The sequence below is a fragment of the Vespa mandarinia genome, chromosome 10 (assembly GCF_050613455.1).
Source record: "Vespa mandarinia isolate Hongniang chromosome 10, ASM5061345v1, whole genome shotgun sequence".
NCBI lineage: Eukaryota > Metazoa > Arthropoda > Insecta > Hymenoptera > Vespidae > Vespa > Vespa mandarinia.
This window is the reverse complement of record NC_140819.1, coordinates 1,587,328-1,612,751: the sequence shown is the minus strand read 5'-3', so window position 1 is coordinate 1,612,751 and position 25,424 is coordinate 1,587,328. Positions and strand designations below refer to the sequence as shown.

The window sequence follows — 25,424 nt, the reverse complement described above, 5'->3', positions numbered from 1 at the left end:
TCTTATTATCGAAATTATAGACATTATAATTACTTCCATGAAGAAACCGTTAAGAGTATCGATATTACGATTAATAATGTCGAACATACTTATATACACATACACATACACATACACATACATATATATATACATATGTATGTAAATTTTTACTCGATATTTATCAATAATAATTTATAATACCAAACGTATATATTATATGTTGTATATATTCGATAAGTTGTTATAAATATTAAAGAATTTTTCATCGATAATAATGCTCGGTCTTTACAACAAACGGCAGTTAACGAATAACAATATTAAATGTTTCTTGTTAAATGTCTTTGAAAAACTTTTCGAGGATAGTTAAAGAACTTCATGCTTGAACGAACTTTGCGTTCTTCCACGACGAAAAACGCTTCTTCCACGACCAATGTACAGGGTGATTACAAAGTTTCGACCGGAGGCTTACAACCGCCGCATATAACTTTGCTAGTTATCGTCAAACTAACTTCGTACACTGTACTTTCTACCGACAAGCTCCGCGCGTGTATACGCGACTACGCGTCTTTCTTGTAATGTTCGAAATGTAATGACGTCTTTCCAAAATGGCACTAGCATTCGAAGCATTTATCGATTTGTATTTGAAGAACAAATCTAAACAAATACATTACCAAATGATTATCATTTATCATCTTACTGTAAATCTACAAGGATGTTTTCTGATTAACAATTTATATCTTACGATTATTCATTGAAATCAAAATGGATTAATTATTTATAAAAAGGAAATAATTCATATCAATTATTTTATCTCCTTTCATAATAGACATATACTTTACGCGACACTTTACTTCTATCAATATCAGCCTCTTCATAATTTTCCTGTAGGGGAACGTGCTTTCACATCGCAATCAATGTAACGCTTAATCCGTCTCATCGATGCGTTACATCGACAAGAGACCGTGATGACAATAAAGTAGAATAACAAATCTCATAGCCTCCTTGAGCTTTCCATTACGAGATAGGATACTTGTAAATACACTTTGTTAAGCCGAGACGTACGTAAACCATAAAAGTGATTCGATCATGGATTTAAACATTCCATTATATTATAAAACGGTTCCGTTTATTACTTATAAAGGAAAATATTATTATTGATGTTATAACTTATTTAATTAAATAATAATGTTAAATGAAGTTATATAGTATCCAATTGGATTAACCTGAAAAGGAACGAAATTATTAAAATCATTATAAGTCTCGTTTCATATACATCATAATTCTTTATTATATTTTTCTTGTTTATTTGTATACTCTCTTATAATATTTCTTGCACATATATCTAAACCTTACATTTTACAATACAAAAGTGCCTTGCGTTTTAAGGCTGTGACTTCATGTACACGATTCGATAATAATGATCGATGAATCAATCATTCAAATATGAAACGTGAGAAACAATTAATTATCTAATGGCAATGGCGATTTTAATAAGAAAATAATAAAAAGAAAAGAAATTCCTTTGATAATAATACCAAAAGGAAAGGCATCCACCAAGTGTAAAAATTTTACGACGATATAATTAAATAAACGATCGTGCAATTGGCAAATAGTCTACATTTTATATTAAAAAGCAAAGATAATTGTTCAAATACCATTTTAACGGTTTTAACGGTCTTATCTTCCATAAAAAAGAGGAAAATTCAATTTTTACTTCGACACGAATAAAATTCATGCCGATAAAGTATGAATTAATTTTAGTTTATAGTTTATATGCCTTTAGCACTTCTTTAGCTTTCCTTTAGACTTCTTCTTGTATAGGCTTTTATGTATATATAATATATATATGTATCATATATATATATATATATATATATATATATATATATATTATATATATGATACATATATAACAACATAAAATCGTCAAACTTAGAATTTTAATTGTTTAAGATTAACAAAGTTAAGTTCTCAAGTTGTCGTACAATCAAATATGTGCTTATCGATGTTACAAAATTCATTAAAATTTTGTTTATACGACGGAATCGTGCGCGTAACGATGTAAATTATCAACCCTTAATTATAAACTTATCTTTCGTTGCTCTTTCGACGATGTTTAAAAAGAGCAAAGAGAGAGAGAAAGAGAGAGAGAGAGAGAGAGCAAGAAAGAGAGAGAGAGAGAGCAAGAAAGAGAGAGAGAAAGAGAGCAAGAAAGAAAGAGAGAGATCGTTTTCAACGTATCGATCTCTGAATTTATACGCCGTCTACCCTCTAGAAGCTAGACAGCTAACGAGGTACGTTCACTTAGCTCCCGACTCATTCTCTTCCTTGTGCACGAGTACGTGCCACGAAACTTAGAAGAAAGATATTTATTCCGTGATCCCGCGTGGCAGTCTCTGACGATGTTGGAAAATCGTGAGCGGAAGTAACAAGAGCCACGATGCGGCGATTGGCTACTTTAGGACGAATCGATGAACTGGAAAATACGTTAAATACCGTCTTCTAATTATAGAAATTATTAACATTTCATTGATTTATTCAAAACTAATTTTCATTTGATCTTTTCCGATCGATTAATTTCTTGAACACGATTTTATAATTTTTTTAATTAAACTCGCGATAAATAATTTCTTAAAAATGATGATTAAACGCTTAAAATAAGACTAATTTTGGTCACTTTTTAATTCATAAAATCTTCCGACGGTCTATTAAATTTAAGATATTACCATCTTAAAAAAAGGTCGAGAAATGATTTAAAAACCTGTTTATGATGAATAAAAAAGATCAAGCAATAATGAACTTTTCAAAATATTTTTCGTGTAGTGTATATGTGCGCGTGTGTGTGTATGAATATACAAATGTAAATAGTACGGATACGAAAAAGAAAGTTTTTTTAAGCCAACAAAACTGAATTCTCAAGTCTGTTTGTATTAAACTACGTCGTTCAAAAGGACGGTAAATAGTAACGAGTTCAACGGATTCCCCGATGATGTTTTCGTCAGTTTGTATTTTTCATCATCTTCAAGGGATCTCGCATATAACGAGCAAAAACTTCTTTTTTAAACATTTCAAAATATTTTCTGTTGGCGCTGTTTTGTCGTTCACGCCAGGAAGGTCTACTTTTTCTCGTCTGCAGACCCCAATGTACGGTAAATACAGGGGAGAGTACTTTAAATTGATAGCCAGCCACAAACATCTCATAAACCTGAAACAGAGAGATAAAATCGATCTTTAATTCATCGATCTCTTCGCTTTCTTTTTCTTCTATATATCCTGTTAACAAAAAAAAAAAAAAGAAAGAAAGAAAGAAAAGAAAGAAAAAATAATAATATCGTAATTTCGTTGAAAATTAAAAATCCTTTCCAAACTAATAATTTCAAAAAACGTCTCGAAAATAAATTAGTTTTTAATATCTTAGATTCTTAAAAATATTTTTCATACAAAATACAAGTATACCATTTATACACACTTACGCATATCGCACGAGGTAAGTAAAGGGAAGAAACTCGACGAAGAGGATAAAATCGTTGCACGGCGGATCTAATATGAGAAACGTTTCCTACGAAAAATGTCGGAGAATTGGTTTCCCCTCTGTGAAGGTACGATAACACGAAGGTATCCATGTCCTGGCCAAATACATGGTGAACGAAACGAGGAAAAACGAGAGAGGAAGAAGGAAACGGAATGTAACAAACTAGTATCCAAGTCTTTTACGAACACTTCATCATAATTTTCAATTTCGAAATACTTCGAGTCAATGAGTCTTTCGTTTGTTCCGTTTGTTTTATAATTCAATAATATAAAAAATATTATTCACATAAATAAATTCCCATAATATTGAAAATATTATTCACATAAATAAATTCATATAATATTGAAAATATTATTCACATAAATAAATTCACATAATATTGAAATAATTCACATAAAAATAATTCACATTAAATTGATTAAATCTTATTCATTTCACTTTTCTATCTTATTCTCCTCAATCTACTTACGTGTCCAAGCTGCATGATAAGAACACGTAAGTATTCTATTTCCCGGACCGTATTAAATTTCGTACACGTCCCAAAGACGACAAAATTAAACAAGCATGCGGGAACTGTACGTTTTCTGCGGAAGGATACGCGTCATTAAAAACAAAGAGAGACAATGTTGTAATCTCGGCCTCGGTTTACCAACCAAGACAGGCTGAACGGACATGACAGAGAAGATCCAAGCTCCTGCTCTCGTGTTTTCCTGGATAACCATATGTAACAATAACGTCCGTGTATGATACTATAAATCCTTAAGACGATTATGTTACATAGTATCAAATTTCTTGTGATATATAAAAGAATCGAATTTAAGTTGCTAAAGTCGAATTAAGTCTCTTTAAATTCTTTTATTTTTTTTCAATCATTATCCAACGACTGATCTCATTTTCAATCGAAAAAAAAAATAAAGAAAACATTTATATATTTAGTAATTAATGATCATCAAATATGAATTAATTAGATTAAAAGTTTACAAAATCTCTCGAAATCAACTTTCGTTATCCGATTTTAAATTTCATATTATCTTGAATACAAACATTATATCTACGGACACGCGACGAAAGGTGATTAACATAATGAATAGTGATCGAGCTGATATTACGGAAATTCTATGAAATATGTGTATCTGCCACATCCCCGAACGCTCTCGTCGACAATGATCGTCGAGGATGTGAGTATAATATCGAAGGTAAGTAATTTTGACTTCTTAATTAATTAACGCAAATGCTAGCTAGAGAACGTGGGAATATTCTGAGTTAATATGCTTCTTCATTCGTTTACTGGTTCTGCGTCGTAGAATAGATAGAAAAGCAGACGGGATTGATGGACGGGATCTAATCTCGCTGTTCTCCATCTTCGAAGCGTAACCGTGAATAATTATACGTAACGACAAGATGACACACGTGCGACAGCCTAGAGACGCTCTGCTTGTCTCATAGAGACACACGACGATGCACAACGTATAATTTCCAATGTTGGGAAGGGTAACGCTGCCAAAACAATTGTACCTAACAACTCCAACTGCTGCGCGTTGATTAAGCAATTTACATACGCGTACCTGCTTCCTATATTCGTCTTGACGCTCGATTAAATCGCTCTGACTACACAGATGTGTGTACTCATTTTTATAACACAATGTGTAAGTAAATACATATCCGAGTTTTCGAATACGTTCGTTGAATGTTTGGTATTGAAAATTCTGACCTTCTATTATCTCTTCTATTCTAATTAAAAGCTAAATAAGATAAACATTAAAGTAAAATATTTAAAATCCTCTGTATATTCGAAATAAAATCGTTCTAACTTTTCTTAAAGTATTATCGATATTATCGAACTCAAGAAGAAAATACAATTTCAAAATAATCGTCCTTCTAAATTTGTCAATAGAGCAATGGGAATCAATAATCAACGACAATATGCAAACATTTCGATAGGTATGATTGCATATGTTTTCAGGTAAATATTACATAGAATTATCTACGTTAATTGATCCACGGAAGTTATCTATCTCTATACCAACATTACGAATTATTGATAGATCACAAATCAATTGATTTCCATAGACAAACCTATTCAAATTTCATATCTACAAACACGTACTTTTCTATATTCGAACCGAAGGAATCCAAAATTTTGAAGTATATAGATTAAAAATTCTTTTCAAGAAAATAAATGAGTGTAGGTAAAAATTTAATAATTATAAAAAGACTTATAAACAAATTAATTTATTAATTTGGAAAAAGGTTAAACATATAATAGTATCTTAAATATTAAACTACAATTTCCAATATGATCTTTCGTAAAAATGCATACCATATAAGAAATATAAAATAAAATATCTTAAATGATATGGCTTTACCAATTCTTCTCTAAGTGGTTATCAAGAAAGATACACGATATGTATGTGTCTCATTGACTTTCACGAAGTTTCAGAACACACTCGACCTTCCTTCGGTATAATAATATAACGACGAAGCTTTGAACATTCGGAATTCTATTAGACAACCGACAGAACTTCTCGAGTCGGCTTCACGCTGCATGTCCGCGATCTAACCGCCGTCTACTCGAACAATCCTCTGGCTCTTGCATTTATGTAAATTTTCGTAATTTCTACAGATGCTGTTATAACGATCATACTTCAGATATATAGATATATACCAATATATAGGTTTTTAACGTGAACAATCAAACAACAAAGTACAATAAAAGTGTCCTTCTATCTAAACTACTTTTCTAAATTCAAATTTATTATAAAAATTCAGTAAAATCGTAAATCGTAATGTAATATTCATATTATATTGTACTTACGTGTTTTTCTGCTAAAAGCTTAAAATACGCCGTACAATCTAAAAAAAGAAAAAGGAAAAAAGCTAAAGAAAAAAAAACATATGTATTCGATCGATGATGCGTGCATAGATATCTACCATCTCATCTTTGCATAAGGTCCCGCAGGAAACGAGAACACTTAGAATAGAAATATATTAATATATATCTATATATTGGCCAGTGTAGCACAAATATGGTCAAAAGGTTCCTTCGTAGTTGCAAAGCGCACGTAAATGGAATTGGACAATGTGGAGAGTGTGGTTTACGTCGCGTGTACCTGAGGGAAATGTGTTCGGGTTAATTTCACGCTTCGGCATCGAAGAGAGAGTGCTAGCAACAGCAACAACAGCGCCACCAGCGATACCAGCACGATCGACATCAACTCTACTGGCAGTGGCACTATTAAGGTCACCGACCATCACGGCCATGGCACGCCAGGCTAGCACAGCTGGCTATTTCCTTCCTTCGATTTTCCTCTATTTCTATCTTCTACCTACTATTCCCAGCCGGTCCTATTATTAAATTCGATCGAGACAAAAAAGCATAGAAGATAGAAGAAAAAGAAGAAAAACAAAAAGAAGAAGAAGAAGAAGCTATTCATCCGTCACGCGAGCGCGAAACTTTGCTCGACGCTGTCCTATCTTTCAACCGCACTGTCATCCTTCTTTCTCCTTAAGAAAGACCGTTCTAAGCTCTCGACTTGAAAGAAGATTCGACGTAGTCTACTTAGTCTTGATGACGCATCTATCTTCTTTTTCGATCGATCGGAATACCTCGATTGAGCTAACCCATCTAACTCAGCTACAACTTTTTATTCCAAAATATATATCTATCAAAATGATATGAAATATCAATTTTCATTTATTTGACATGCATCAATAGTATAATGTCTATAAGATATACTATTAAGATAGAATTAAAATCGACGAATTAAATTTGATCATTTGAATAAGAATAGAAAGATAATGATATATGCGTTGATATATGCAAGGATGTATGCATTGAAATTACTTCAATCGAGTAAGCTATCTCTACGTGATCTTGCATACGCGATGCGTACGTTACGAATCAAGTAAATAAGAAAAAATAATTCTTTTCTTTTAGGGCAGTAACGTCATAATGAATCTCAAAAAGAGAGAGAGAGAGAGAGAGAGAGAGAGGGATAAACTAGCGTGGTAAATCTGATAATTGAGTTTTATGCGATCGCACGTCGGTGTAAATCCAAGCGAATAAGGCGTCTCCGGCCGTACGCCGTTACCACTTATCTTACATTCCGAGCATTAAGGGTGGCTTAGGAACGTGCAAGGGAACGAACCTTCAAGGATGTCGCTATAATGACGAGAATGGAAGAAGTCTACAATGAGAAAGCGTTGAACGAAAAATCTTTATAGAATGTTAAAAGAAGAAAAAAGAGAAAGAGAAAAAATCATGGTTCAATTTGATCGATCCCCATTATGAAGAAAATGCGAATGCACTCGCATTAGCGTACGAGATATTTAAATTCCAACCAGTTATTCTCGTCCTCGTCGTCGGCCTCGACAATTAATCTTCTAGGTAGGAATTAACTGCAAAATTAACGGCATTCATACTTCATACGATTCTTTCTTATCCGATCGGAGCACTTTTTTCAGTATTATCTTTTGTCCCCGATGACGAACTCGTCGATGAATTTCATTACGAGCGAGGAAACAAATCGAAGATGAAAATTATTACCTCCTATCTTTCCTATCTCATATGCGAGGACAATTTTTCCAATAAAAATCAGATTTTTTTTTTCTTTTGTACATTTATACGTGATATCGCTGAAAAGGAAAAATGAAGGAAAAGAAAGAAGAAAAAGAAAAAAAAATGTCACGAAGCAATTGGCAGGAAACAATGGTGATCGGATTCATCGTCGATCATTCATTTCCAAAATCCGTTCTTCTTCGATTTGCGATTCGTGCCAGCGTTAATCGCTCAATCAGCGGGAGTGACTGACGGCGATGAAGCTTCAAAACGAGCACACTATCACGTTCAATTCGATTTCAGTTGCTTCGCATACACGAAAAGGTCTCTCTCTCTCTCTCTATCTCCCTCTCTCTTTCTCTCTCTTTGTATCTATCTATCTATCTATCTCTATCTCTCTCTCTTGTAGTAGTAATAATAGTAGTAGTAGTAACGCTGCCGTATTGCGGTAGGACACGACGCCGGCCTTAAATCGAATGAATCGTTATTACGTGCTACTGTATCACCCCGATTAATTGACGAATCATGCTAGAACGAAACGAGGGAAGATAACGAATCGCGTTGGTTATCCACACGGTTCATTGATCTACGTTCCTTCCGTCGGACATTTAATTTAATTCCGTAGAAAATATATATCGACGATCACTCTAAATCAATTTCTCTGTATCGTATACGATATACGACATACATAGATACATTTTACATGATTACACGGTTTATTATTTTTGGTTTCGTTCAGTCAGGTACCATCAAATGAGTGCATCCAATTAGTTCGCTCAAAAATTCTATTTATAATAATTCTTGATGGAGTTTTAATGATTAAATCATTAATAATAATCAATACTACAACTCGACGTTGTTCAAATTCCTTCTCTTGCCCCGTTCTTCGATAAATTACAAATTATAGTTCGTTGACAAAATTGCATATTTAAATCAACGAATACGATTCTAACGTTGAAAAAACATTATGAGGTTTGGAGATGTTCGAATTTGAATGTAATAAATAAAAAATCGATCGTATAAAAGCATAAAATCATCAACGCTTTATACGAATTAAGAAAATGATGAATAAAGTATAACATTATATTTTTCTAATGTGAAAATATATTCCAAATAACAAAATATAGAAAATAAGAAAAAGGCAAAAATATCTATAAACTCGTAAGATATTGAAAAATAGTACGGAAAATTTGCGCTAGATAAATCGTTCGACTAGACACCGAGAAACTTAGAAAGGTAAAGGAAATAAAAGACTTTGGAAATGCGAACGATACCAATTCTCATTTCTCCGTAGGGAGTGGATGTTGTGCGAACCAACCACGAAGGAAAGACACGAATACCAATGTATGTAGAAAAGGAAAGGTACTATCCGATTGGAAGTGTTACAATGTCTCCTAACTCACACGTTTCCCTGAGTACGAAAACACTCTTTGTATGTAAGTATGTATGTATGTACGTACACTCTACTCTTCTGCACTAGACTTATCGGTACACCAACGAAAGAGGATAGAGCATGGCCGTGTGTAGATTTATGTTCGTTTTATTGCAGCAACGAGTTAAAGGGTACTTCGTTTTACACGAAATACGAAACTGTAAAGTCTCGCACAAGGATTTTCGTTGCACAACGAAATTTTGTTATCTCTGTGTTGTGACAAAATTTGTTCTTCCAACGTAGTTCTCTCTTTCTCTCTCTCTTTCTCATTCTCTCTCTCTCTCTTTTTTTGTATTTCTCTCTATTTGCTATTGCTTTTTTTCGCAATAATAGCGTATAAATAAAATAGCGATAATCTTTCCAATTTGTAGAATGTCATTTTCATATTTATTATATTCGTAATGCAATCGATCTTGAGAATCATATTTTTGTAAAGTAGAATTTTATAAAATTCAAGTCACATATTTCTCTCTCTCTTTCTCTCTCTCTCTCTCTCTCTCTCTCCCTCTTTGGCAATTTAAATTTAAATATTGATGAATTTATTTTGAATTATATGAATCTTTTATGTGAAAGCTTTTCGTATTAATTTATAAAAAAGAAAAAAAACATTAGATAATATATGATCGATTTAGTCACAAGATTCCTCTCTCTTTTTCTCTTTCGTGCAAGCAGAGAAACAATGGAAAACGATAAGAGAACGCGAACGATGGCTGCACGCGTATACGTGCATCGAATGCAATGCTCGGCGTTACTTCGCTAATAAGAGCAGATTCCTCTCGTGCTTGTAATGCGCGCAACATGGATGAGGAAAGAATTTCCCGGGATAGATACTCTCTTCTATCTATATTTTCTCACCGAATAGGAGGATTCAGGAGTGGTTACAAATCGCACCAGGCTTTAAGCTTCCACCTCCGATCCAAATGAAATACCTCGCAGATGTTGAAAGTTGGAGAATATCTCGAATATTTAAGTAATATCTTAAAATGCAAAACGCCTGATTCGTTCGTAAATAATTCGCATTGTAATAAAAAATTTACTCTTCCTCGAGAAATAATACAAAAAATTTCTTAGGTATTAAGCTCGTTAATCAACCAATATCATTCATTATTATTCCCAATTTCCATCGAACAATTTATGCATCTTATTTAAATATTTTAATGCATTATCTCCCTAGATAATATTCTCTTTTTTCTTTCTTTTTTTTTTTTTTTTGAATAAAAATTTCACGAGTAACACATTGTTATCATAAAACCATTCCCGTCACTTCGTATGTGCATACACTTACACGTTCGAGTATGATGTTACGGACACAGAAATAAAGCTAATCTGTGGATTAAGCACGGCAATACATTCGTGAATGCCAATTTACAACAGCACGCGTATGCCAAAACGACAGGGTAACGTGCTTTCCTCTCGAATGCGTACATTCGACTGTACGACGAGAGATGTATCAAGTTTAAATTGAATAATGCTTGTTCTGCAAAATGAGCCTCCATCGTCCGATAACGACGGGAATGATAATACGTAATTCAATTAATGTCCCTAGTGCGCGAGAGGTTCGCTCGTTCGAGTTTGCTGCAACCCCCAAACTACCATCGTGTGCGCGTTTGTCTCCACCCTCGTTCCATTGCCGATTTCACGGCTCACCCCTGTTCTCGCCAGCTCTAAAGCAGCTCGTAATCGGACATAGGAACGTGAGTGCCCGCGTTTTCTCGTAATACAATTCACGTGTACAAACTTTATCGTACGTTCAATTGCTATCTCTATCAACTCTAAGTAAATTCGATAAACTGATAAAAGATAAAAATAATAACGATTTCAGTATTTCAATTGTTCCTTCGAATTAGAATATATAAACCATAATAACAGCCTATGTTAGAAAAGTTCTTTCATTTCTTCTAATTTCCTTTATCACATATTTTTTGTACCCATTCTATGTATCTATCTTATGTACAATTCCATTGTATCAACGTAATCTTTAGACCATAAGTATTAAGGATCATTAAAAAATAATAGAAATAAATTGAGAACTATGGTTATCTTGATAAATATTGCATATTTGTCTTTGTTCGTAGATGTGATCGCATGTTAAAATCGTATTTTCGATGCAATACTAACATTACTGTCACGCAATTATGGTGCTTGTTGTAGGATAAAAACAAAGCTATATAATAACAGAGGTAGAGCAAGAAAATAAAAGAAAAGAAATGAAAGAAATATACCTCCTCCAAATGTTGTTATTTGCTTTTCACTGTACATACTGGAAGAGAATCGTGCATCTACTTATTCGATCAATTTTTTCTTAAAAGAAAGTAGAAATGTATATCCATTTGAGTCAAAGTAGAATACCTGAGTGTTTCTCGTATATCCATATCCCATGAATCTTTCGTCGTGAGCTGGTGCAGTATCCTTTGCCACGTAGAACGGCTCGTAAAGGAATTCGAAATTTGTCACATCGTGACTCACATAAACCTTGCCGTTTCTTATGTTCTCGTAATTCTTGTGAGTCGGTGACACGTCCAACACCCATCTGCAAGAACGACCAAGTAAAATGAATTGATTTAATGTGAATCTTGTAACAACGTTTTGTTTATTATTTTGATAACATTGCTCTCGTTCTCAGGATTGTATAAATAAAATGAAACATTTCACATATACATAAATTATTCCAAACGAAATCGATCACTTTTTGTGATTGAAAATTTTCGTTGCCATTGAAAATCTAATATTTTATAACTCTTAATCTCAAATAAACATGGGTAAAAATATTTTTTAAATATTAACATTCGAATATGCGGAAAATACGTTTAATGTCTGTATATATAACTAGTATATTCTGCCAGTGTGTATTACGTGCTACATTCAATCGATCACTACGTTTTTGTTTATACAGTGCTCATATATTTATAAAGCGTATGCTGGAAGAGGAAAGTTCGAGAATATACTGTAATTTTTTTCAATATTTTTTTCCCGAGAGTTTACTGCGTGCACAATGCACAGTGGTTGGCAAAAATAATAAATGTTTAAAAAACCGACATTCATTGCGCTTATATTTTTTATTAAAAAACCACCTCTTTCAATATAATAAAAAATAAAATTGTTTTGAACGTACCATTCTCAAAATATAATATAAGAGAAAATAATAATCAAGATAACGATTAATCAATAGTAAACTGAGTCATCCGCCGTCCCGTTCTTGTACTAAAAACAGGCAACGAGTGTTTACAATGATATACCTCATACTTGACAACAATGTTTCTTTGCCGACGTCTTACAATCAAATGAGATCAAGAGATCTTTCATTGGATATAAATCAATACAAGGGCGGGAATAAGACAAGTCATCAATTAGTTGATCCTTACAATCGATTTTCAATTACGAATGAATTTTACGAAAATAATCGAACAATGGAGAGAGATGCGAATCTATCATTTCGATTAATAAAATATCTTCAATAACGATATGATTTCGAAATTAATGAATGTAATCCATTAAAATAACTATAAATAAAGAGTAACTGTGAAATGACTCTTTAAATATCTTAATAAAATACAAAATACTTGCCTCGTAAAGTTCGTGGCAAATTGATTGTGGATGAAAACCTTTTGATGAAAGGGTCTAGCGAGACCTTTTCTCGCTAGTCTGACCAAGTCTGATTTATTCGGTGGAAATCTGACACGCGAGTCCAGCTCGTACGTGGGTATGACGTAGGCGCACTTGTCGCAGTTCTCATTCCTAAGGAAGTCATCTAAAGCACCGGTGAGATTGAGGCTTGGTATAATATCGACGTCCGTTAAGAAAACGTAATCGGATTGACAATTTTTCCTAGCTAGATTCCGCATGTGATTCTGAGGATAAACGTTTCGCGTTCTCCAGTTCGTTTGCTCGACGGAAATACCGGACACGAGTTCGTTAAGGGTAGCTTCCGGTTTGGCACAATCAACGATGTCAGGCAGGACAAAGGTACGGGGTTGCTTCTTGGGTGGTTTGACCCTTGGCACGGCCAAAGAAAAGGATATCCTTTCGCGTACGGGTTCGTAGCACTTTTTAAGATAAAGCAAATACTTTTGTAGAACTTCGAACTCTTCATCGCCAGCGGCGTACAAAGCAACAGACATTGGACCGGTCCATTGATGGGCCACTTGAACGATCGAGTGCAACTTCTCGACGGAACTTTGCGTGGCAAGACAAACTCGATACGTCTGCGAAAGCTCAGAAAATCTAGATCCGACGAAGATCGAATCGAACGTTTTGAAAAGCCTACGGGCATCCCATCTGCCTAGTCTCACGTCGAGCTTTAGCCTGTCAACTGTCGTGTGTCGATAATCCCGCGTCGCACACTCTTCCTGTTGCTCCTTGAGTAGGGTACCGAGATTCCAGTCCGTGACGGCATTTATCTCGAGTTCTCGACCTATCGAATTCTGCGTGCAAGTTTCCGACTGTAGTAGTAAAAAGGTCAGCAGCATATTGGATAGTGCCAAAATGATCACGCTGGTTAAACTGAGGTTCCATGGTTGGCATCGCAACTACAATCAAAAATATCGAATACTATTGTATCTCAAGATTTTAAATGTCTATATTTCAATTTCTATATGTTTCATTATAATCATTTTTATAAACATTTTAAAATTGAGTTTTTATGTATTAGACGGCAAAAGTAAAACAAAGAAACTTTTTAATCGCGCCTTCCAAATTATTTTATGGTCCTAATTACTCGGCAACAAGTTTCTTGTCGGTTAGAAAGGACGATACAAAAAGCATTACGAGTCTCAAACTTTGTTCAATTGCTTAATGCACTCATGGGAACGATGTGTTATATCGTTAGGACGTAAGTATAAACACAATACATAAGTAAGTAACCGATTTAAGTTACATAAGAACACCGAAATAAAGACTTGTAGTATCCACCTAGATATCAATAATAAGTTTATAAAACGCCTCTCTCAGACGTACTATTCGTGCCAACATACCAACAACCAAAAGCTATTTCGGAACAAAACCCAAGAGATAAATCGTTTTCCGCTTTTCTATCTGCTCGTGCCTTTGCATTCTATTGGATACCCTTAGGCTAGAATGTATCAAGAAACGGATGATAAAGGTGAAAAAGATTCGAACGTCTCTACTTTAACAATCGCAACCAATGTGCGAATGAGAACATTGAGTAGTTTTCATTTTATCTCAAGATACACCTTACGATGCAGTTACAATATTTCGAGGACGGCCGATTTAATTTATCTCATCAAACTAAAAAATACTTTATTCGCGAACAAGTAGAGAAGAATTTTTATTTTCAACTCTTTGATTTAATAACGATAAAACATTATAAAACATACTCAATTCAGTTTAACAGAAATAAATTAAATTGAAACATCGACTATTGAACATCCATAAACGATGATTATTTCAAAATCATACGAAAAGATAAATGTACATATGTACATTCGTGTTTCTATTCACAATGATTCATGGTATTCGTAATAACGGTGCAATTATAGTGCTAAACGGAAGAAACAGATTGTAGGTATTGTATGGTATTCACCGAAGTGCTCCATGGAAGTCCAATGGGACAGCCGACAAAATTTCACTTGGATATAGTGCTCGAAACGATAATGGACCGTATGACTTCCTGAACCTGTTAAAATCAAGCTGCCGCACCGAACGAGGACTCTCTGCAATAACGCGTTAGATGAACCGCACTGCACGGCTTAGGACAATGGACTTGGCATCGCCCTTTAGGGTCATTTCGGTAGACATACCAATCGCATAAAGAGAAGTCCTACTGCGTGCAATTAAGACCACAACCAGGAATATTCATGGCAAAGTTCACAAAAGTAAAGAAAAAATGTCTAACGATCCTTTGAAATACAATGAGAAATAAAATATATATATATGCATTTAAAAAAATAAATATTTGCATGTGTGTGAAATTCTGTTTTGAAAACACACAGCTTATAAAATCAGTTAGTTTTAACAAATTTATATATAAAAAGAAACAACACTTTTGTGCTATCCATTGATATATTATATTATACAAAGGTAAGGACAATCCCAAAACAAATTACTTATAAGAGTGTTACTTATAAGTTAGTTGTTTAGATGAATATAAAATTAAAAATATTTTTATTATATTTTTCTATGTACTTTGTTTCCTTCCTTAATTAGAGAGATACTATATATAAAATATACAATGTTTATTAATATAATATTATAAAATATAACATATATAAGATTAACTTTACTTTTTGAACGAAGAAATTTCTGTTTTCTAAATTTGCAGAAGCAAAGTAAAAAGGGGGCTAAAAGATGTTCGCACGTCTGCTGCAGAGATTTTTGAAACGACTTGACTTTGCGTGCAACCATGCGAAGGAGTATAAAATGCGAGACGTTAAAACAAAATGTCACGCGGAATAAAAACCTTCTTGTCCTCAGAGAATCCAACAGAGGCCCGGAAAGGACGTGTATTTCTCCTCAGGTGTGCCCAGATTTATTAACTTGTCGTGAGTTTACGAAAAATGAAAAGGAACAAAGACTAGAATTAAAAGAAAGAGAAAGAAACAGCAACATGTGTTTAACTTACAACTATATAATATAATTTTGCAACTATTTAATATAATATAATTTTCATTCTAAAACTACTGAAACTTGATCGTGAATAAATTCCAATAGCTATTGTTTCCTATTTTGTTTCGAAATATTTGCCTAATTCTTTCATTATTATTCAACTGATGAATACTATAAATCACTAATTCGTAATATATATCCTCACATATTACAACTGTATCTATCATGAAAACAACTAGGTACAGAAATTATTTAAGAGTACTCAAAAAAAATTCGACAACAACTTGAAGAGTTCTCGAATATAAGAGAACGAAGCTGAATAAATGAAAAGTGATTCTTAGTCACGCTCCAAACAATGTTCCAATTGATCTTATTACAAGAATAAACTTTAAAAGAATAACATTTAGAAACGGATACCAGTATATCGCTTTCGTGACTCATGTATTTCAAATAACGCGCAAATGGGGCAATGAACGCGAATAATCCTGGAATCAAATGCGTCTTGTTGACGTAATTGGCAAGGAGAGTGAGAAACACGGCCTAATTCTGTCGTAGGACATAGGAAAGCCACCAATGAGCCAGGCATAAGCGCATCAAACGCGTCAAGTGCCAACGGACGAAACACCAGTACTGATGACCTCTACCATTACATGTACCTTTACCACTAACTAGAGAATGAACAAGTGCCTCTTACCTCTTCCGATCAGTCGCTACAGCTACTTCTAAATGCGTATGATTATCGCTGTTATTGTTGCTTCTACTATTATCGACACTGTTCCGTTCTTGGTGTTACATCGTGGTTCAATTGAAAGCAGAAGAAAGAGAGAGGGAGAAAGAGGGGAAGAGAGAGAGAGAGAGAGAGAGAGAGGAGATGGGAGAACAGCGTGATTGATTATGCGAGCACAGTGTTATCACCGATTCGAACCAGTTCCTACGTTCTACAGTAAACGGGCGAGCGTTACACAGTTAACCCATTATCAAATTGTGTATTCTCGGGCTTTCGTTGCACATCCAAGTCTCGAAACCGCAGTCTATCTCGTACAAGGTAGGAAGTACAAGGACTCGCGTCCCGATTGACTTGTCTCTTCCACGCACGTTATTCGAGACATCGTGAAAATGGTCGAAACAGGTAACGACATTTATTTCCAAAAATGTACCTGTTGAACATGGACATCTAAATGTACGATCTTTCTCAATGATATTTAATATCTATTTACTTTTTATCCTCTTATAGAGATATTTCAATAAAAATATGTCAGTTTTAAATACGAAACTTCGAATTTTAATTCTTTTTTCTCAACTTGTTCCTAGCTTAACGATTGTTGATTTTCAATTCAGCGTTCTTTGATTATATATCAAAACATATATATATATATACATATATGGTACGTTGATCTTTCTGACAGATTGGATGCTTATTGCTTTTCGATTGAACGATTCTTTATCGCCTTAATTAATGGAATTCCATGACTTTCATCTATCGAAGCGAAATTACTTTTATAACTTCATTAAGGAAACAAAGGCCCGAACATTTCCTTCTCCAAACACTCGAAATATTTTGTGCAGTGAACGAATGTGTATTTTTTTCGACATCGATCAGTTTCTATAAAAAAAAAGAAAAGATAGATAAAAAATAAAAAAATAAAATTTGACTCGAAATGTTCACGTTCGAGGCATTCGATGAAGAAAAAGAATGGAATGAAAACGGTACGATAGGCAAAGAAAAAGAGAGAGAGAAAAATAGAAACAGAGAGAGGAAGAGAATGATGGTTGGTTGGTTAGTTAGAACGAGGTGCATTTAGATGAGTACAGTTCTCTTGCGAATGAGAATCCGTCTATAAAAGGCAACGTAAATACCTCATGTATCCATTGGATCTTCCTACGAATTTTTCGTCTACTCGATCGATATAAATGAACGAAGAACGAACGGGTTGCGTAATAGACGAAAAAGAGAGAGGATGACCGCGAAGATTGGAAGCACAGAAAGAGGGTGAATTCCGCCTTTCAATTCTTCTACCGTTTCATTTTACTTCTATCTCACAATCAGTGTCTGGATGCCTACACCGATATTTCCTGGTTCGCTAGCTGGTTGGTTCGCTGGTTGGTTGGTTGGTTGGTAGGTTGGTTGGTTGGTTGGTTGGTTGACTGACTGACTGACTAGACTGGCTCGTAACTTACCTCAAACTAAACTGAATACCGTTCATTACGATAACCTCTCTCACATCAACGAAAGCGTCGAAAGCGGCGACGTTGAAAAGCTGAGAATTGGAAATTCTTTGAAAGTCTCTTTCATTCGATTCTTCGCATACTCCTTTTCCCTTGTTCTTCTTCTTCTTCTTCTTCTTCTTCTTCTTCTTCTTCTTCTTCTTCTTCTATCTTCTATCTTCTATTTTTCTCCTCCTTCGTACTATCTATCTTTCTTTCTACACTTCTTTTTTTTACCTTCTCCTTTACTCTTCCGAAACTCTTAAACTATCCAGGCGGATACACTATATAAAAAGCCCATTGAAAAGAGATGCGGATCATGATAATAAACGAATACGCCTACCTTATCCTTCGTCTTCCAAAGAACAAGAGATACAATCGAACTTGCGTATTATCGGACTTTTGGAAAATGGCTTAGCTCACGATTATCTATCGTTCGAAGGTTTTAAATGTTCTGAAACCTCCTTTTGTTTTCGATCAATTCGCTTCAGTTCGTTAGTAAGGTTACTCTGTAATGATCCACTGTTTAGAGCAGAGAATAAAAGCGCACAAAGAATATATCTAAAAAGGAAATACTCTCGGAAAACGGCAAAGACATCCAAGTTTCTGTTTACTTTGCTTTTTCTATCTATGGTAGCCTATCCGTTTCCATCTTGAATCCGATCTGTTAAAAGCATTAATTAAAGAGGGCTTTCGATGAAGTTGCCTTAAAAAAGAAGCTATTTCTCCTTGGAAAACGTAGCACACAGATAAACTGTTATATGAAAAGAAAAACGAGAGAGTACACTTTCGTCGAATAGAGAGCCACTGCAATTAAGGGACTCACTTCTTACTACTCATTTTCCATCTTTGCTCTGTTTCTTGTGTTCCCTTTGCGTGATAATTAGCACGTCTTCAATTTTACCCGTGGTGCACGTATTTTATTTACATAACCACCGAAATAATTAAACAAGCTGCGATTCTATAATTTACCACTAATAGAAGTAGCTAAGGAAATATACGAGAAAAAGAAAAGTACGACGAAAGAAGATGTAAAAAAAAAAAAAAAAAACTAGACGTGCAGGTTTCCCTTCTCTCATTTCTGAATGTGTAAATCGTGTCAAGGAACTTTAGCTACGTGTGCTTTCCATTACGTTTAATTAACACGCTGTTTATCTTTCTGCAAGCTCGTAAAAAAATCAGAACACGAACGAGTTTTATAATTCTAATGTTAAGTAAGTTTCTTAAAAATATAAGATACAATAAGAATTACTTTCATGTATTTTCATTTGATATTATACATGTATACATATGTAGCTTGTTAAAATAACGTATTCATGTACATTCAGTCTAAATATTGTTCATCAATGAATATCTACGAAAAATATATATATATATATATTAGTATCATACATATATACACTGAAATATAATATATATATATATATATATATATATATATATATACACACTAATATATATATATATATATATACACACTAATATATATATATATATATATATATATACACTAATATATATATATATATATATATATATATATATATATATACACTAATTAATGCATAGTATCGATATATGGAATTATTATCAGTAATTAATGGAGGAAGAGATATAGACGCATGGCTATCTGATAATCGATATTCTAGTAATAATGCGTATACCACGCGTAACTGTAATTCTCTCTATACGCGCGATGTAAGCAATTATAACATAGTCTACAATCATCTTGATAGTGAATGATTAGGCAAGATATCGCAGCCACGAAATGATTCGAAACTATTTCAAACTAATGTACAATTACTCATATGATAACTAACAAGCTATTATTTTTCCTCTTATTGAGAATTCGTTTTGATTATCAAACAAAATAGCTAGTTTCATCAAAAGAAACTTCAAATTTCATAGAATGGAAAATATGAGGTTCTCGCAGTATGATCAAATTAAGGAAAAGGAAAAGAAAAAAATATCGATTATGGAAACGTCGTTACTCGTGACACTCAATGTAAAAGACAAACGATATGGAAATGTAGTTTAAAGCTTTCTCATCCGTCAGTTCGTTAAGATACCTTTCACATACCAATTTCAGGATGATTAATACCTCGCCCGAAGCGAGCCAATCAGCAACACCAAACATACAAGCGATATCGCACGCTCTTACGCTTGTATCCATGTACTACATATATATGTGCCTAGATAGAAGCGAGAAACGAAAGGCGTATTGGAGAGAGTAAGAGAGAAAGAGAGAGAAAAATAGAGAGAAAAAAAGGGAGAGAGAGAGAGAGAGAGAGAAAGAGAGAGAGAGAGAGAAAGAAAGAGAGAGAGAGAAAGAGAAAAGAAAGAGAGAGGGAGAGAGATGGAGAAAAGGAGAAAAAGAAAGAGAGATAGGAGAAGGGATAATTCTCATTGTTCCATAGCGAACGCCCTCGAGGCGACTACCACTTCAAAGGCATGAATGGTTAGAGTTCGACACAGCTCTCATCGAAATAGAGTCCGGCAGGTAATGAACTGCCCTTCGGCAATTGCAACTAACGGCAACAGCCCAATAACCCGAACCAAGTGCTGGAGATCCATTATCTATTTACATAAGATCCACCATGAAGCAACTAAGAGTTAACATTGATCATTTAACCTGGTTGTATATTTTTTGCGGGTTAAGTTAGATATGTGTACAGCGCTATATCAATGTCCAGTATTTACTGCACATGTCGACCGTCAGAAAAGGTAGAAAAGTCAAAAGCTATTACAAATTTGCTTCCATGAAAACGTACAAAAATATTACACGAACTTTGTTCAAGCTCAACCATGCATTTTAATAAATGGTGAATGCAGAGACGCGCGTTTATTAAATTTTTTTTCATTAATGTTCAAGTCAGTCATAAATTACGAAAGCGCTGCAAAACATATCGAAAATATTATATTTACTCGAATTCTCCTGATAGATTGGAACAGATTTCTATGTGATTATGACCGAACAAAAAAAAAAAATTTAGTTCAATTTTTCGCAATTTTCAAACGATTCATTCGATATCTCATTAAAACTAGTTATTTTATATTTTACGTACCATTCTATCCAATCTAGTCGTTAACTTCTAAACATTTGAAAAGCTTATAAAGCTTATCAAATGAACGGATAGCTGTATCGAAAAGTCAAAGTAACTTTCGCATTTCGTATTGGTCGTGGTTTGTTTGAAATTTAAATGCGTTTCTGAACTGGCGCAGTTTCGCGAACGTAACGAAGTCAACGACTTTAAATCGATTCTCGTTAGCGCCGTAGCATATTTTTACTTTGAGTCCCAGATTGACTAGTCCAAATAGTCACGCGACGTGCCTGGGAGGATTTTATCAAATGTACATATCGCATAAAACTTTGCAATGCCAGGCCACAGTATTATCGCCTATGCATTAACGCCTATCCCCTAACGATTTCAGAATTAACTTCACGATTTATTTTATATATGCTTAATTGTAATTACTATAATTATATTAATGTCGCATGCATAACTGAAAATGTTACTGCGACGAATAGTAACTTAAAAATAATGAATTCGATTTACAATAAAAAAAAAAAAAAAAAAAAATAAAAAATAAAGAGAGAGAACAGAAAAAGCAAGTAATTTCATTAAAGTCGAAAGTTTCTTTAGGACCAATTCTTTAGTTCCTCCAAGATTCACTTCTTGTCGTTCGTATGTACTCACGTGCTAATATGGCTAGGAAAGATTCAAGGCCATGAAAGACGAGAGTCGCGCGCTCCCCACGTGGTAAGAAAAGGGGTGGTAAGATGCCGTGAATCATCAGTAGCGACATCTCGTTTTGTTCAGACAACATGCAATGTTAGCGACGATCGAAATTAAGGTACGTGGAACAGAAGTTTACGAAGGAAAACGAAAGGGCGACTTAAAAATCGATCGTATAGATTTTGTAGTAAACGAAAATAAAGATAAAAAAGAATGAGGAAGAAAAATAAGAGAAAAAAGAAACAGAAGAAGAATTAGAAAGTGAGTATAATCAAGGCAAAAGGGGCTCACCTGAATCATTGATGTGTATTGACACGCAAGGCAAACCACCCCTTCTAGTGGTAGCCTGCTGACGAAATCAGTCTCTGCCAACCTCCGTTGGCCTCGATCCACGTACATTCACCACAGCCACTAGCATCAGCCTTTCTCATCCAACGAGAAACCCCTAGCAGCTTTCCTCTATACTCCGTTCTACTTGTCCTTGGCCTGGCACCTTTGGGTTCACGAGTTCGTTGCTATGTATGCAGGTTCTTGTCCTTTCCAACTCTTACACTTATTCTACGCTTGTATCGCACTCGCGTTGTAACGACAACAACAACAACGCCTAATCGATTTCATTGAAAGCAACGGCAGGTAGTAAGAAGGATACAAGTTTATTTACACGCACTAGGTGGAAATTATGTGTCCGGCACAAGCTTCCAAATCGCACCACTGATAGCGCTTCTGTGAACTTAGAAAGCGCGCGCAACCTGTGGATCGATTCCGACTTTTCTCTCTCTCTCTCTCCACTCCCCCCTTCTTCTAGCCATCGTTCTCGCTTTCTCTCTTAACAAGTGAGATGTGAATATGTAGGTATATACATGTGTGTTTGTAAAGCTTTCGTTTTCTAAGTAATGTATTAATATATCTATATATCTATATGTATGTGTAAACACGCGGAAGACTTTACTACACTGATACTAAGCCATACTAAACTAATGTTTTCAACATTTTTTAGATTGACTTTTAAATGTCGTTTTGAAAATTAGAGTGACAATCGCGAAAAGAAATAATTGGAAACGATTCGTCTTGACTTTTTTACTATTTTTCTTGATGATTTCTAAGTATTCGTGTCATATAAAAAAGAACCGAAATATTATTGACCAACTTAAATATCAGATTTAAGTCTAATATATAATAGTATCTAAAAAAAAAAAAAGAAAAAGAAAAAAAAGAAAGAGAATTTTATATAATATTTCGCAAATCTATTTTCTATCTACTAAAACTTTCACGATGTAACATCATTTCATTAGAAAAAGTCATAAGCACATTTTCGTTGTGAAAGGAAAGAAAAAAGAAATGACCAAGCGGAAACTGTTTAAACACCACGTAGGAGTAGGTGGATTAAAAAATAAAGACAGGATACTTTAACAAGTTATATCGTGGCATGAATATAACTTTCTTCAAGACACTTGCTCCGGTAACTAGCAAATTATTTTTTAAAGCGTAGTTTAATCCCACACACTTACATATTCATGAATACACTAAAAACAACATTTACATAGGGGTTACGATGCAATGAAAGAGACAAAAAACAATAGAGTGGGTAAAATATAATGATAAAAAAAAAAAAGAGAAATTTACTTTCGTATGAAAGCTGTTCTAAATTTTTTTTTTTTTTTCACTAAAGTTCGCAGAAAATATAGATTAAACCGTATAATATAATCGATTGAACATCAATTGCTTGAAATCTTAATAAAATTGTTATTTTGTAATTCAATGAAATAGTACATTTTTGAATAAAAAATGTTTAATATTTAAAAATAAATGGAGATGCTTATGATAGTACTTACTTATATGTAGTAATTTAATTCACTTTTATTTCTCATCTCTTCAGATTGTTCATCGTTTAAAATCATCGGCGCACATTTACTCGCTTTTGCGATCTCGGTGAAGTCAAAAACATTGAATAATTTCTGAATCTTGTAGAGGCAAAGCCAGAGTATACGCATTTCCCCAACGTACCGTACGCTTCGCTGTCGCCCGTATAAACTGTGTACAAGTACGAGTCTCTCGTGTACAAGTACACATATCTACGTACGAATTCTACCCCTTCTCTCCCTCAACTCTTCTTCTCCTTCAAACTCTCTTCGCGAGGAAAACCAAGCTCATATTCGGATATAACAATGAAACCGACGGAGGAACTCCCAAGATAACGTTCCCCGAATAATTTATATCGATGGAATTAAGTTTAAATATTTCATGGTTCAACTAATCTCTCGGGTATCACGACAGTTTATATACGAAAGGAACGTTCGTAACGAAGTAACCGGAATCGTATTTTTATGTCTTTTCTCTGTTTTACTTTCAAGGGAACATACTGACCACATATAATGACATAATACGATAGAGCAAAGGTATTTACGTATAAATGTAAAGAAATAAAGAGTAACACTTTCATCATAGCACTGAGTACATTTTTCTTTCAACTTTTCGCGGTAATAAGCACACGCTACGAAAACCTAGAGTATAACACTTCTAAATGGGTCCTTGAAAAATGATACGTACGTTATAATGAAGTCATAAGAACAACTGTAGTGTTAGTTAATGAAATGTAGCCATTCATATATTTTCATTAATTTAAATGAGTCCCTCTACTGTAACAGTGAATACAAAAAAAAAGAAAAAGACTAACAAAATAATTCGTTGACGCATTTAACAACATGGTAGTAGGATGATACATATTTTAGCTTCAAATAAATAAACAATAAATTATCTTACGTTTAGATCTTCAGGAACTAATTGCTTGCTTTATTAATTTATCTACCAACTCTTTCTCATGTAAATGTCGTTGTCGTAGAGAATCCAGATAAGAATCTTCGAAATGGTTGGATGAATTTAGAGGGCTGTAACAATTCGTCGATTTTCCTTGTTTCTTTATCTTTCTCGATGAATTCATCGTACTCTGTTTCGATATCACCAATTTAGCTGGACGATTTGAATGATTTTTTCTCTCGACGCTATCACTTCGTCCATTTACTTTCTTTTCTGTAATCGATGAATTCTTATGGTTCTACAAAAAGTAAAAAAAGAAGAATCTCCATAAATTTCACGATTTTCCTTTGGCCTTAACATTCTATAGTATCACGAATTCAAGCGAGTAATTTCACAATGAGATTTCGTACAGAAGATCGAGCAAAGCCGTTCAAATCCAAAGGGAGAAACGAAAGAAGCAGAAAAAAAACGCTCGACTTACCTTCGGATCGGTGTTCCGATGGTTCAAAGAAGGTAGAAAACATTTTCGAGGCGCGATGCGTCGCGACTGTGAACACAAAGAAAATCAGTGTTTCGCGGTATCGAGAAAAGAAGAATAGGACGAGGACTATAGAAGGAGATCCTGAAAATCGAAACGATTCTTTAAAGTCGAATTTCTTTATC

General features: G+C 34.2%; 1 protein-coding gene across 2 annotated transcripts; it reads right to left on the bottom strand.

Moving 5' to 3' along the window:
• Positions 1 to 1,245: 1,245 nt before the first annotated feature.
• LOC118444788 (beta-1,4-glucuronyltransferase 1) lies at positions 1,246 to 23,991 on the bottom strand. 2 transcript variants are annotated; one of them, XM_035873414.2, is made up of 5 exons: positions 23,840 to 23,991; positions 22,299 to 22,737; positions 13,069 to 14,030; positions 11,854 to 12,034; positions 1,246 to 3,187 (listed from the first exon to the last, which is right to left on the bottom strand). In XM_035873414.2, exons 2-5 carry the CDS (start codon positions 22,404 to 22,406, stop codon positions 2,981 to 2,983), a joined length of 1,458 nt encoding a protein of 485 aa, XP_035729307.1. In that variant the 5' UTR covers positions 22,407 to 22,737; positions 23,840 to 23,991; the 3' UTR covers positions 1,246 to 2,980. The 2 variants fall into 2 exon arrangements, with proteins under 2 accessions (XP_035729307.1, XP_085515745.1); XM_085659619.1 differs by lacking the exon at positions 22,299 to 22,737.
• Positions 23,992 to 25,424: the final 1,433 nt, after the last annotated feature.